This window comes from Oryzias latipes, chromosome 10 (genome assembly GCF_053564925.1).
Source record: "Oryzias latipes strain Hd-rR chromosome 10, Olatipes_Hd-rR_3.1".
Taxonomy (NCBI): Eukaryota; Metazoa; Chordata; class Actinopteri; order Beloniformes; family Adrianichthyidae; genus Oryzias; species Oryzias latipes.
In genome coordinates this window covers 34,929,838-34,943,495 of record NC_136246.1, presented here as the reverse complement: position 1 = coordinate 34,943,495, position 13,658 = coordinate 34,929,838, and the positions used below count along the sequence as shown (strand labels likewise).

Below are 13,658 nucleotides of genomic sequence, written 5' to 3'. Positions count from 1 at the left end.
ATCAGGTCTAACCAGGACTAACCAGGTCTAACCAGGACTAACCAGGACTAACCAGGTCTAACCAGGACTAATCAGGTCTAACCAGGACTAATCAGGTCTAACCAGGACTAACCAGGACTAACCAGGACTAACCAGGTCTAACCAGGTCTATCCTGGACTAAACAGGACTAACCAGGTCTAACCAGGACTAACCAGGTCTAACCAAGACTAACCAGGTCTAACCAGGACTAACCAGGTCTAACCAGGTCTAACCAGCACTAACCAGGACTAACCAAGACTAACCAGGTCTAACCAGGACTAACCAGGTCTAACCAGGACTAACCAGGTCTAACCAGGACTAGGACTAATCAGGTCTAACCAGGACTAACCAGGTCTAACCAGGACTAGGACTAATCAGGTCTAACCAGGACTAACCAGGACTAAACAGGTCTAACCAGGACTAACCAGGACTAACCAGGACTAATCAGGACTAACCAGGACTAAACAGGTCTAACCAGGACTAACCAGGACTAACCAGGACTAACCAGGTCTAACCAAGACTAACCAGGTCTAACCAGGACTAACCAGGTCTAACCAGGACTAGGACTAATCAGGTCTAACCAGGACTAACCAGGTCTAACCAGGACTAGGACTAATCAGGTCTAACCAGGACTAACCAGGACTAAACAGGTCTAACCAGGACTAACCAGGTCTAACCAGGTCTAACCAGGACTAACCAGGACTAACCAGGACTAACCAGGTCTAACCAAGACTAACCAGGTCTAACCAGGACTAACCAGGTCTAACCAGGACTAGGACTAATCAGGTCTAACCAGGACTAACCAGGACTCTAACTTGTCCTCAGATTCTGACATGTGAAGGAGCTCCTGCTGCTCCTCCCTGCCCCCCCCCCTACCCAGCAGACCCTAAACATCGTTAGATTCCCGCTCTCTCCCTTCGCTCCGGATGAGTGGATTGAAACTCACTGCTGTCAAAGATCGGCTCGGACACCACAGGTTCCAGTCGTCGGGTAAAGCCCCCGTCGCTGTCGGGGAGGAACGCCGTAAACATGAGGCGAACCACACTGAGGTCCATCTCCTTGGCCTGGCTGGCCGCTGCACTGCTGATCACACAGCGCTGATGGTCTGAGGACACACAGATGGGAACCATGAAAATGCAATATCACAGGAGTAGTTTTACCTTACTGCCGTACTGCAACAAAGATTTCAGGAGAAAATCCTTTTTTTTTTTAGAATTTTTCATGTAAGCAAGGATCATAATTACAAAAACTTCTAGCTCAAAATGAACTTATGCTGCAGTATCTAAGCTTTCCCACAGGACTAATTGTCACCTACTTTTACTAATTAACAGTTTTATCTAGTTCATCGTTGCACCATTTGTACTAAATGTTCAGCTACTTCACAGAAGAGCTCTGTTTAGGGGTTACGAGAATCAAAGGTGGGACCTGTAGACCCGAAACCTTCACTGACCGCTGAGCTCTCGCGGGACGCGGACCTCCCCCTGCACGGCGTCGATCTCTGGATGGATGGAGATGCTGCAGTTGTAGCCCATCCTGAACGCTTCAATCATTCTCTCCTCAAGAGTCTTGGCCACGTTCTTCTTGGTCACATGGAGGATCCCCAGGTTAGGAAAACTAACAGGAAACATACGTGAGCGTCATTGGTTTAACACGTTCAGGCCGACGGCATAAGGCGCACACCTGATGGTGGCTTCTTTGGACTGCAGGTCGGCGATGCAAATTCCTTTATCGCACTGTTTCCCCACCAGACTGTGAGCGTGAAGCTGTGGGCTGGAGGTCAGCGCCGTCACCAACTGGACCACCACCCGAGCCTGGCCCTGATAGTTGAAGATCTGAAACACAGAACACTAAAAGTGTCATGTCTGACAAAAATAGAGCTGAGGAAAAGACCAAACGGTCACCTGTATGATGAACAATACTGACATCTGAGCTAACAAGACGCTAAAAAGTTTAGAGAAAACCACAGTACTGTAGATGTTTCCATGATAGAAAACCCCTAGATTACAGCATCACACACAGAAAGGCGAAGAAATCTGCTCCCACTTAACCTGAGGTTAAAATTCAATTCAATAGTGAGGGAAAACTCTCCCCAATGTTTCATAGTAGAAGGTAAAACACAGTCCACTGCACCTGGTAGGTCTTTTATCAGAACACTACTCATCTCTTCTTCCTAAGGTTTTCTGAGTTCTTAAACACAACTCAGACAGAGTGGGAATGCACCTGTGGAGACTGCACTAAAGACAAGGGGCCTTCTATAGGTTAGTATGATAAACTAACCAAGTCTGAGCGGTTTCAGATCCTTTTATGAGGAGGGGGGGTTGGGGCAGTTAGTTACAGACTGATGTACGGGTGTAGAAGGATGGATTGCTGTAGACCAGGGGGGTCAAGCTCATTTTCACTGAGGGCCACATCAGCATAGCGGCTGTCCTCAAAGGGCCAGATGTAACTTATACATGTAACTAAATGTAATGAAAAATAAATGTAACTACTCCTTAATGGTAAATAACTCTTTATTTATTATAACTTTTTAAAGTGACAATTACATAGAGAGATATGTTAGCTTGTTACTTTAGCATAAATCCTTTTACATTTGATTCTGTCAGGTTAGGTTATATGGACAGTCAGTGTTTAAGTCCTAATGTTTAGTTGCCCAATTCAATATTTCAAGTCCAATTCCCACTAGATATGAATTAATACACCAAGTTTTTTTTTAAGAAATTAAAAAATGTTATGCTCTCGCGGGTAGAGAGCTGTGACGTGTTGGATATTTTATCACCACGGTGATGAACCACCAGGGGGCGCGGTGTCGCGGATAACCACAGCCCCCCCCTCCCCAAAAAAAACAACACAAAAACTGGGAGGAGGGAGTGCGCACACGTGTGTTGGGGGTGCGAGTTGATTCTTCTGCAGCGGACCACTCTGGAGCTGCACGCGAGTTTCACCTGTGCTCTCTGGTACAGACATCTTCTCAGAATATTATATATATTCCAGTAATAAACAGACTGCAGACACTCTGTCACCTCTCCGGTAGCCGTGAAGCCTGACACCCATGAAGAACGCGGGGCAGGAGGCTCCGCCTTTGTTTATACAGACACGTAACGTTGCGCTGCACAAAATAGTTCCCAAACAAAACATGTAGTGATAATCATGGAAATCTAACAGTGCGCGTTCATTCTTGGTGTTACAGAGTGACTGAGAACAGTAATAAACCCCCCCCAACACAAAATCCTCCGGCAGGCGGCCGTGTCGCGCACTTAAGAACGCATGCAGCTTGCAACGGAAATGAAAACAAATGGAAATGAATAATTAGAACGCAGTAAATTTGTTGTATTTCCTCACGAGACTTCACGAAACTTCTGTTGTAGAATGAGGATGTGTGTTTCTAAACGCGCTCCCCTGTGTGAGTAAAGGGAGCCGTGTGCAGCAGAGACAGTGAGAGCGCTCGCCGAGGAGAGTGACAGGCGCGGTGGGAGAGAAGGAGAAAACAGCCTAAAATGACATGGTGGGCCACATTTGGCCCGCGGGCCTTGAGTTTGACACATGTGCTGTAGACGGATGCACGGTTGTAGACGGATGCACGGCTGTAGACGGATGCAGGGCTGTAGACGGATGCAGGGCTGTAGACGGATGCAGGGCTGTAGACGGATGCACGGCTGTAGACGGATGCACGGTTACAGACGGATGCACGGTTACAGACGGATGCACGGTTACAGACGGATGCACGGCTGTAGACGGATGCACGGCTGTAGACGGATGCACGGCTGTAGACGGATGCACGGTTACAGACGGATGCACGGCTGTAGACGGATGCACGGCTGTAGACGGATGCACGGCTGTAGACGGATGCACGGTTACAGACGGATGCACGGTTACAGACGGATGCACGGTTACCGACGGATGCAGGGCTGTAGACGGATGCACGGTTACAGACGGATGCACGGTTACAGACGGATGCAGGGCTGTAGACGGATGCACGGCTGTAGACGGATGCACGGCTGTAGACGGATGCACGGCTGTAGACGGATGCACGGCTGTAGACGGATGCACGGCTGTAGACGGATGCACGGCTCTAGACGGATGCACGGCTGTAGACGGATGCAGGGCTGTAGACGGATGCACGGCTGTAGACGGATGCACGGTTACAGACGGATGCACGGCTGTAGACGGATGCACGGCTGTAGACGGATGCACGGCTGTAGACGGATGCACGGTTGTAGATGGATGCACGGCTGTAGACGGATGCACGGCTGTAGACGGATGCACGGTTACAGACGGATGCACGGTTGTAGACGGATGCACGGCTGTAGACGGATGCACGGCTGTAGACTGATGCACGGCTGTAGACGGATGCACGGCTGTAGACGGATGCACGGTTACAGACGGATGCACGGTTGTAGACGGATGCACGGCTGTAGACTGATGCACGGCTGTAGACGGATGCACGGTTGTAGACAGACAGATGGCTGTAGACCAGGGGTGGGCAATTATTTTAACTCACAGCCACACTGGGTTCTAAAATTCGATAGAAGGGCCGGACCACAAGCAGATGTGTACAGTGAGAATGATATAACATGGAATGTAGATGAAAACGTTTGGATTGAAAATTAGATTTTAAAACAGAATATTCTAGAGTTTTTAGTTTAAAAATTTTGTTCCCATTTTAGATATTTTTTCATTGTGAAGCCCTTTGGTACTTTCAAGGAGTTGTAAAGTGCTATGAACAAAGTTTTCATTCATTCATCATGACACTATTTATGAAATAAAACATTGACCAAATAACACTATGATTTTCAAAGACAAAAATAAAGGAAAAATATACTGATGCGTTTAAAAAAAACACAAAAAAACAATAATCATCCTCTCCCATCATAATAAAGACTTTAAGAGCTGCGTCACACTTCTCACAGTTTGGGCAGCTGCGCTGTGTCCTGTATGGAATTACGTTTCTGCCATAAACTGAAAGGGCGTAAAGATAACTAAGCGGGCGTATTTAGGAACTGAGTGAGTGAACCTTAATAGAGCAGCTGCAGTTCGGTTAAATTAGATCTTCACAGATTCGGACTTCCTGCTTCAATAACTCTTCTGATAAACGTTCAAATGTGTCAGCAAGTATCTCACTCATTTTGTATTAACACAGAGAGTGAACTACAAAAGCATTTTTACAGAAAAAAGTTCATTTTTATTGCCTTTTAATCAGAATTGTTCGTTTCAAGCTGTGAATGCAAACAGAGCAGCGAGCCGGCTGCCAAGGGACCGTCAATAAAGTGCAACCTCTGTGAAACAGCATTCTGTAAAAATCAGTGAACTTTTAAAAAGCGAATAAATGTCTATATTTATATGAACTGGTAATGAAGACTCGTCAGCATAGTCATGCTATATTATTATTTATTATACTAAATTTTGTTAGAAAGTCAACCTCTATTTTATTGCTTATAGTTCTTAAAATTTAATAGAGATATGAATCATAACATAAATGCACTATAGCTCTGAAGATACTAAAGCTTCTGTCACCAAACCTCCTGTACTGACTAATCATGACCTTATTGTCCTACTGCAATAAATATTATGTCATAATTCACGTTTATTGTAAGGAATTTTTCATATTAAAATATTGATCAGATTTGGTCAAAAATGCTCAATGGCTTTGAAGATGCTGTAGTTAGTGACACAAAACTTCCTGTACTGACTAATCATGACCTTATTTTATTTTATTATATTATATTTTCCTACTAAAATAAAGATTATGCAAAAAAAATAAAAAAATTCTGGCATCTTCAGAGCTATTGAGGATTTTTGACCAAATCTGATCCATTTGTAAATATGAAAAATTCCTATAAATAAACAAAGTGAACTATTGACAATCTTTATTTTAGTATTACAATAAGGTCATGTCAAGTAACTGATAACTTTAGTCATGATTCATATCTATTAAAATTTGAAAAAGTATATGAAACAAGATAAATGAAGATGGACTTTCCTACAAAATATGTATTGTAACAATAACATGCTTTATAATAGTTTTATGATTTTTTTGTAAGATTATTGATTTTTACACAGTGGTGTTTCACAGTTCACAGAGGTTGCACTTTGTTGACGGTCCCTTGGCAGCCGGCTGCTGCATGTCTGCATTCACAGCTTAAAGCGAACAATTCTGATTAAAAGGCAATAAAAACGATGTTTTTTCTTTAGAAATGCATTTGTGGTTCACTCTCTGTGTTAATACAAAAGGATTGAGATACTTGCTGACACATTTGAACGTTGATCAGAAGAGTTATTGGAAGAAGCAAGAAGTCCGAACCTTTGAAGATCTTTATAACTTATCGAACCTCAGCTCCCAGAGAATTTAAAATAATGAATCTATGGTTCGGAAGTGAGGACGCTGGAAAACCAACTCCGACAAGACAAGTAGACGCAGCAGCAGCTGAGTTTCCGCGGAAAAGGAAAGGCCTGTGTTGGAAGATCGACTGGAGGGTCAGCGCTGCTACTTCCAGCAGATGACCGTGAAAAGAGCCATCCTCCTCCCCCCTTACCGGGACGCAGCAACGGGCGAGTTACGCCACACTTTGGGACTGCAGGACTTAAACTTGGCCTGAGGCGTCTGCTTTCACTGTTCTTTGGAGCCGCATAGCAAAGAGACGGACTCTGATGATGAGGAAAGGGAAGCCGGCGTGTCTGATGGAGATGTAGTCCAGCTGTTCCAGATGCAGAAGATGAGGACTTTGATGGATTAGAAATGCTGATTGATGACTGAAAAAATAAATCACAACCAACTCAGTTTTGCGCTCGCTGCCTTTTTTAAACACACCAGCGTGCACGTTTCACCGGTATGTGTGTTTACGTTAAACACAGAAAAAACACTAAACTGAAACGGCGCCGTTTAATCCAGTGCTGTTTTAAGGAGAGGAGGGAGTTATGGGAAATAATATGGCTGTAATTGTGTGTCTGTCTGGCAGGTCAGTGTGTGGTGTGGCTCTTTGACTATCACAGTTAGAGATGTCAGCTCTTTGTGTCAAACTTGTTTGTCCCCCCCCCCTGTTAGAGGCAATCATAGAAAAAAAACGCGGATGTAACGTGGATTAAAACATTAACCAACGACCCAAAACTAAGGTAAGAAAGTGCAGCGGGGTTTTTGTGCTGTAGGTTTTTCTCATGTGAAATTCACTGCATTTGTTACCGTTTTAATGCTTTAAATCCACGTTACAGCCGCTGTTCGATTTCTATTAAAGCCCCAAAATGAAAGTCCCGCCCCGCTGCTTGGCATGCAAATTTCAGCCAATCAGATCAACCAGAAAGGTTCCTGCCCCTTAGTGACAAACACACCCCTGAATACCGCCCCCAAGTGACAAAAACGCCCCCATAACACTGAGCGTAAATCCAGGTGAGGGCGCAAAGGAGAACTGACGGAGCAGGATCACTGCTCAGTTAGGATTTCAGCCGTTCAGTTGTAAAATACGGGGTCGCTTGGTTAGAATTGCGCCATCACAGTTGTAAGGTTCACTCACTCAGCTTCTAAATACGCCCGCTTAGTTGTCTTTACGCCCTTTCAATTTTTGGCATTTATGTAATTCGATAGTCCTGCACTTCTGTTTCTCATCCATTATTACTGAAAAAGCAAATTTCTGTCTTACCTTTTCACCAGTACAGAGTTCATTTATTGCAGGAGTTACGTTCTAAAAATAACCGTGATCTGTGAAATCCACGGAGAATGATTATTACAGACGTTTATGGGAGTAAAATTCCTTTCACCTTTTCTCTTGTTTAAATTCTCAAACATATATTCATACATTCATTCATACATTCATAGAAATAAGTTCCAGGATATTAGAATGAAAACAAAGTTCTGATCGATCAAAGATTTTTGATCTGAAGAGCTCCGCATTTCTGTACAGGAGATACGGCATGGACTGAGGAGATTGATTGACAGGGTCTCCAGCCAGGGTTTCAGGTTGGAGCACAGACTGCAGAAGAGGGGAATCCAGGCCGCGGGCCGCAGTTTGCCCACCCCTGCTGTAGACGGACAGATGGCTGTAGACAGATGCACAGTTGTAGACGGATGAAGGGCTGTAGAAGGACGAACAGCTGTAGACAGAAGAACGGCTGTAGACGGACGAACGGCTGTAGACGGACGAACGGCTGTAGACGGAAGAACGGCTGTAGACGGACGAACGGCTGTAGACGGACGAACGGCTGTAGACGGAAGAACGGCTGTAGACGGACGAACGGCTGTAGACGGACGGACGGCTGTAGACAGATGCACAGTTGTAGACGGATGAAGGGCTGTAGAAGGACGAACAGCTGTAGACAGAAGAACGGCTGTAGACGGACGAACGGCTGTAGACGGACGAACGGCTGTAGACGGACGAACGGCTGTAGACGGAAGAACGGCTGTAGACGGACGAACGGCTGTAGACGGACGGACGGCTGTAGACAGATGCACAGTTGTAGACGGATGAAGGGCTGTAGAGGGATGAAGGGCTGTAGAGGGATGAAGGGCTGTAGACGGACGAACGGCTGTAGACGGACAAACGGCTGTAGAGGGATGAACAGCTGTAGAGGGATGCACGGTTGTATACGGATGGATGGATTCTGTGGAAGGTTTGTGTCTCTAACCACTTCCCCCCCCCCCATCGTTTCTCTTCGGCTAAGACACTGATGTGACTTTTTAACGAGTAAAAATTTCCCAGAGGACAATGAGGCTGCACCGCTGACATCCATGTGCTTAAAAGATGTAAATCATGATGTTTTTAGTGTTTCTGTGAACTACAGTGCAGCAGTTCAATCTGCTGAACTTCAGCGTCTCATCAGTTCAGTTCTTTTCCTGGGTTCTACAGAGAGAAAATCAGAAAAGATGGTTCCTGTTTGTGTATCATACCAAAGCAGACATTTGCCTGAAGGACTGTTGCAACTGCTGTGTTAAATAAACACAAGCCCACTTCCTCTTCCCGGTTAGGGCGGCTTATTGAAGCGATCCGGCAGACAAATGCAGTTCCTAGAAACTCAGCGGTCGCCACAGTTTGATGGTTTCCTGGCGTGAAGACGTATTGGTGTCTGAGGCTCCTGATTGGTCCCAGTAGCCACAAACATTTTGCAGTTCAAACCTGCAGTATAAGCAGGCGCATTGACGTGTGCATGTAAATGCATATCAAGTCCTTCTCTCCAAGCCTGTAGATCATGTAGATCATGAAAATAACATCCTCATCACAGCTGTTTTCATCTCAAAGTAAAAGTGAAGCACAGGAAGGACAAAAGGATGAAGAACTGCTGTCCATCTACAGCTTCTCCTACAACTTCAACACTTCCATCCTTAAAAAACAGGAATAGGTGACAGTGAAACGGTTGAAGGTGCCAGTTCAGCTGATTTCAGAGGACTTCTACCATCATGACACTACAAAGTGAGCCCTTGGTTTGCATGATCTGAATGAAAACCACAGTGAGTCACATGTCAGAGCAGGACTCCGAACTTCCTGCACGAGTTCCTGCTTTGCAGTGATGCAGCTGAGCTGCAGTGTTTGACGGGTTTGAAAAGCCAGACTCAGTTCAGAACCGCTTCGTTCAAGGGCTCAACAAGACAATAGCCTGGACCTCGCTTTCCCAGCAGCCTTGTGTGAAACCGACTCCGTTTGTGGGTCAGAGTGGGCGCCGCCGCTGCTCTAGACGCCGAGTTTTGATCTCCAACTTGAAAGTCATCATCTTTCCTCCTGCCCCAACTTTGACTTCCTTCTAATTACATGTAGGCGTCCCGGGAGGAATTTCCCAACAGACACGTGCACAAGCTTGTGTGTCTCTGAGCATGAAGTTCTGGGGCAGGTCCGGACCAGCAGAGGAATCTTCTGACCCCCCCACGCACAGACTGCAGGGCAGAAAATGGGAACAGGGTTTCATCTGCAGGGACCTTAGGGAAAACGTTGAGGTAGACATACTTCACAAACTCATCAGGCCATGGTGGATCTTTGTTTCCAAACAATCACTCTTACATGATCCAGATCCAGAATCCAGACCCTGAAACCCCTAAACCAAAAACAGTGAAGCTTAATATTAATATTCAGATAAAAAAGTCGCAATCGTGCAACGTTTCTGCTACTCAGATAAAGTTCTGCCTTGACCATGAAACCACGAAGACCCTGAACGCATCAGCGCGCCAAAATGACTTCAACATTGTCACCGTCATTTTCTTCATTATCATCATGGCCCCACCACTTCTTCCCTCCATGGTCTAGACCTTGATCAGTGGTGGCATGACCTTCTGTCTCTTGACCCCACGCATCAGTTACAGGCCCAATAACACCCGACCCCCACAGGAAAACTAGCAGGAACATTCTGGAAACATTCATGCAAATTCCCACCCAGACCTGACGCCACATGAGAAGAACATCGGTTAAAACCTGTACGTCCCGATCCTACAAATGCGTATTCTTCCGGCAGCAGTCTCTGGGGATTTCCCATCTTTTCTGGTTCAACCGCAGCATGATGGAGATTCAGACTCTGAGGAAACGTCATCAGAGACGCCCTGAGGGGAGACTGTCATTTCATTACCATGTGCTGGAGTCTGTAACCAGCAGAGAACCCTAGAAAAAACCTTCTGCTGCAGAAACTCTAGAACAAACCGTCTGCTGTAGAGAAATCTAGAACACACTTTATCCTGCAGAAAACGCTAGTCCACACTTTCTCCTGTAGAGAACTCTAGAACAAACCTTCTGCTGCAGAAACTCTAGAACAAACCGTCTGCTGTAGAGAAATCTAGAACACACTTTATCCTGCAGAAAACGCTAGTCCACACTTTCTCTTGTAGAGAACTCTAGAACAAACCTGCTGCAGAGAACTCTAGAACAAACCTTCTGCTGCAGAAACTCTAGAACAAACCGTCTGCTGTAGAGAAATCTAGAACACACTTTATCCTGCAGAAAACGCTAGTCCACACTTTCTCCTGTAGAGAACTCTAGAACAAACCTGCTGCAGAGAACTCTAAAACAAACCTTCTGCTGTAGAGAACTCTAGAACAAACCGGCTGTAGAGAACTCTAGAACAAACCGGCTGTAGAGAACTCTAGAACAAACCGGCTGTAGAGAACTCTAGAACAAACCGGCTGTAGAGAACTCTAGAACAAACCTGCTGCAGAGAACTCTAGAACAAACCTTCTGCTGCAGAAACTCTAGAACAAACCGTCTGCTGTAGAGAAATCTAGAACACACTTTATCCTGCAGAAAACGCTAGTCCACACTTTCTCCTGTAGAGAACTCTAGAACAAACCTTCTGCTGCAGAGAACGCTAGAACACACCTTTTCCTGTAGAGAAATCTAGAATAAACCATCTAATGCAGAGAACTCTAGAACACACCTGCTGCTGCAAAACACTCTAGAACACAACATTCTGCTGCAGAGAACACCAGAACAAACCAGCTGCAGAGAACTCTAGAACAAACCGGCTGTAGAGAACTCTAAAACAAACCAGCTGTAGAGAACTCATGAATAAACCTTCTGCTGTAAAGAACTCTAGAACACACCTACTGCTGCAGAAAATCTAGAAGACACCTTCTCCTGTAGAGAACTCTAGAACAAACCAGCTACGGAGAACTCTAGAACAAATCTTCGGGTGCAGAGAACTCCAAAACAAACTAGCTGTAGAGAACTAATGAATAAACCTTCTAATGTAAAGAACTCTAGAACCAACCTGCTGCTGCAGAGAACTCTAGAACACACCCCTTCCTGTAGAGAAGTCTAGAACAAAACTTCTGTACAGAACTCTTGAACAAACCTGCTGTAGAGAACTCTAAAACAAAACTTCTCCTGTACAGAGCTCCAGAACAAACCTGCTGTAGAGAACTCTAGAACACACCTACTGCTGCAGAGAACTCTAGAACAAACCAGGTGTAGAGAACTCATGAATAAACCTTCTGCTGTAAAGAACTCTAAAACAAAACTTCTCCTGTACAGAACTCCAGAACAAACCTGCTGTAGAGAACTCTTGAACAAACATTCTGCTGCAGAGAACTCTAGATCAAACCAGCTGTAGAGAACCCATGAATAAACCTGCTGCTACAAAGAACTCTAAAACAAAACTTCTCCTGTACAGAACTCCAGAACAAACCTGCTGTAGAGAACTCTAGAACACACCTACTGCTGCAGAAACTCTAGAAGACACCTTCTCCTGTAGAGAACTCTAGAACAAACCAGCGACGGAGAACTCTAGAACACACCTTCTGCTGCAGAGAACTCCAGAACAAACCAGCTGTAGAAAACTCAAGAATAAACCTTTGCTGTAAAGAACTCTAGAACAAACCAGCTACAGAGAACTCTAGAACAAACCTTCTGCTGCACAGAACTATTGAACAAACCTGCTGCTGCAGAGAACTCTAGAACAAACCGGCTGTAGAGAACTCTAAAACAAAACTTCTCCTGTATAGAAATCTTGAACAAACCTTCTGCTGTAGAGAACTCTAGAACACACCCCTTCCTGTAGAGAACTCTACAAAAAAACCTACTGTAGAGAACTCAAAACCAAACCTACTGCTGTGGAGAACTCCAGAACAAACCTGCTGCAGACAACTCTAGAACACACAGGCTGTAGAGAACTCAAAAACAACCATTCTGCTGCAGAACACTCTAGCACACACCTACTGCTGTAGGCAACTCTTGAACAAACCGGCTGTAGAGAACTCTAGAACAAACCTTCTCCTGTAGAGAATTCAAGAACAAACCTGCTGTAGAAAACTCAAGAATAAACCTTTGCTGTAAAGAACTCTAGAACAAACCAGCTACAGAGAACTCTAGAACAAACCTTCTGCTGCACAGAACTCTTGAACAAACCTGCTGCTGTAGGCAACTCTAGAACAAACCTTCTCCTGTAGAGAATTCAAGAACAAACCTGCTGTAGAGAACTCTAGAACACACCTTTTCCTGTACAGAACTCTAGAACAAACTTGCTGTAGAGAACGTAAGAACAAACCTTCTGCTGCAGAGAACTCAAGAACAAACCTGCTGTTGAGAACTCTAGAACACACCCCTTCCTGTAGAGAACTCTACAAAAAAACCTACTGTAGAGAACTCAAAAACAAACCTGCTGCTGCAGAGAATTCCAGAACAAACCTGCTGTAGAGAACTCTAGAACACACCTACTGCTGCAGAGAACTGTAGAAGAAACCTTCTCCTGCAGAGAACTCTAGAACACACCTTTTCCTGTACAGAACTCTAGAACAAACCTGCTGTTGAGAACTTTAGAACAAACCTTCTGCAGCAGAGACCTGTAGAACAAACCGGCTGTAGAGAACTCTAGAACAAACTATGCACACCTCACCCGCTGGACGTCAGACGGTTTCTTCTCACGTTGGTGAAGTTTGAGCGGACCTGAAGTTGAAGCTTCTGCTTTCTTCTCTGTGATCCAACCCACCAAAGCAGACAGGAAGTCTTACCTTGACGGTCGGGTAGGTTTTCCTGTTCTTTTCACTGGAGGCTCCGGGCAGACCACCGTGGGACGGACCTTCACAGCCATACCGGAACCTGAAGCCGCGCTGGAGAACAGTAATGAGTCAGTTTTGTGTTACGGTAGCTTTCCTCAGTGAAACCATGCAGGTTCCCCTGAGGAGGAACCATAAATACAGAGTAGAACTTGTGGTGGTCTGGGGGAGGGGCTTCTTCCCCATTAT

At 45.2% G+C, this 13,658-nt stretch overlaps 1 protein-coding gene across 11 annotated transcripts in view; it reads right to left on the bottom strand.

Moving 5' to 3' along the window:
* The window catches only part of nfkb1 (nuclear factor of kappa light polypeptide gene enhancer in B-cells 1), a 42,515-nt gene that overhangs the window by 13,104 nt on the left and 15,753 nt on the right, over positions 1–13,658 (bottom strand). For all 11 annotated transcript variants that reach the window (XM_004084545.4, XM_011492821.4, XM_078954454.1 and 8 more), the window contains 4 exons: positions 13,425–13,523; positions 1,700–1,851; positions 1,470–1,633; positions 966–1,124 (listed from right to left, as the gene is read on the bottom strand). In XM_004084545.4, the coding sequence (XP_004084593.1) occupies positions 966–1,124; positions 1,470–1,633; positions 1,700–1,851; positions 13,425–13,523 (574 nt within the window). The remainder of the gene's footprint in view (positions 1–965; positions 1,125–1,469; positions 1,634–1,699; positions 1,852–13,424; positions 13,524–13,658) is intronic.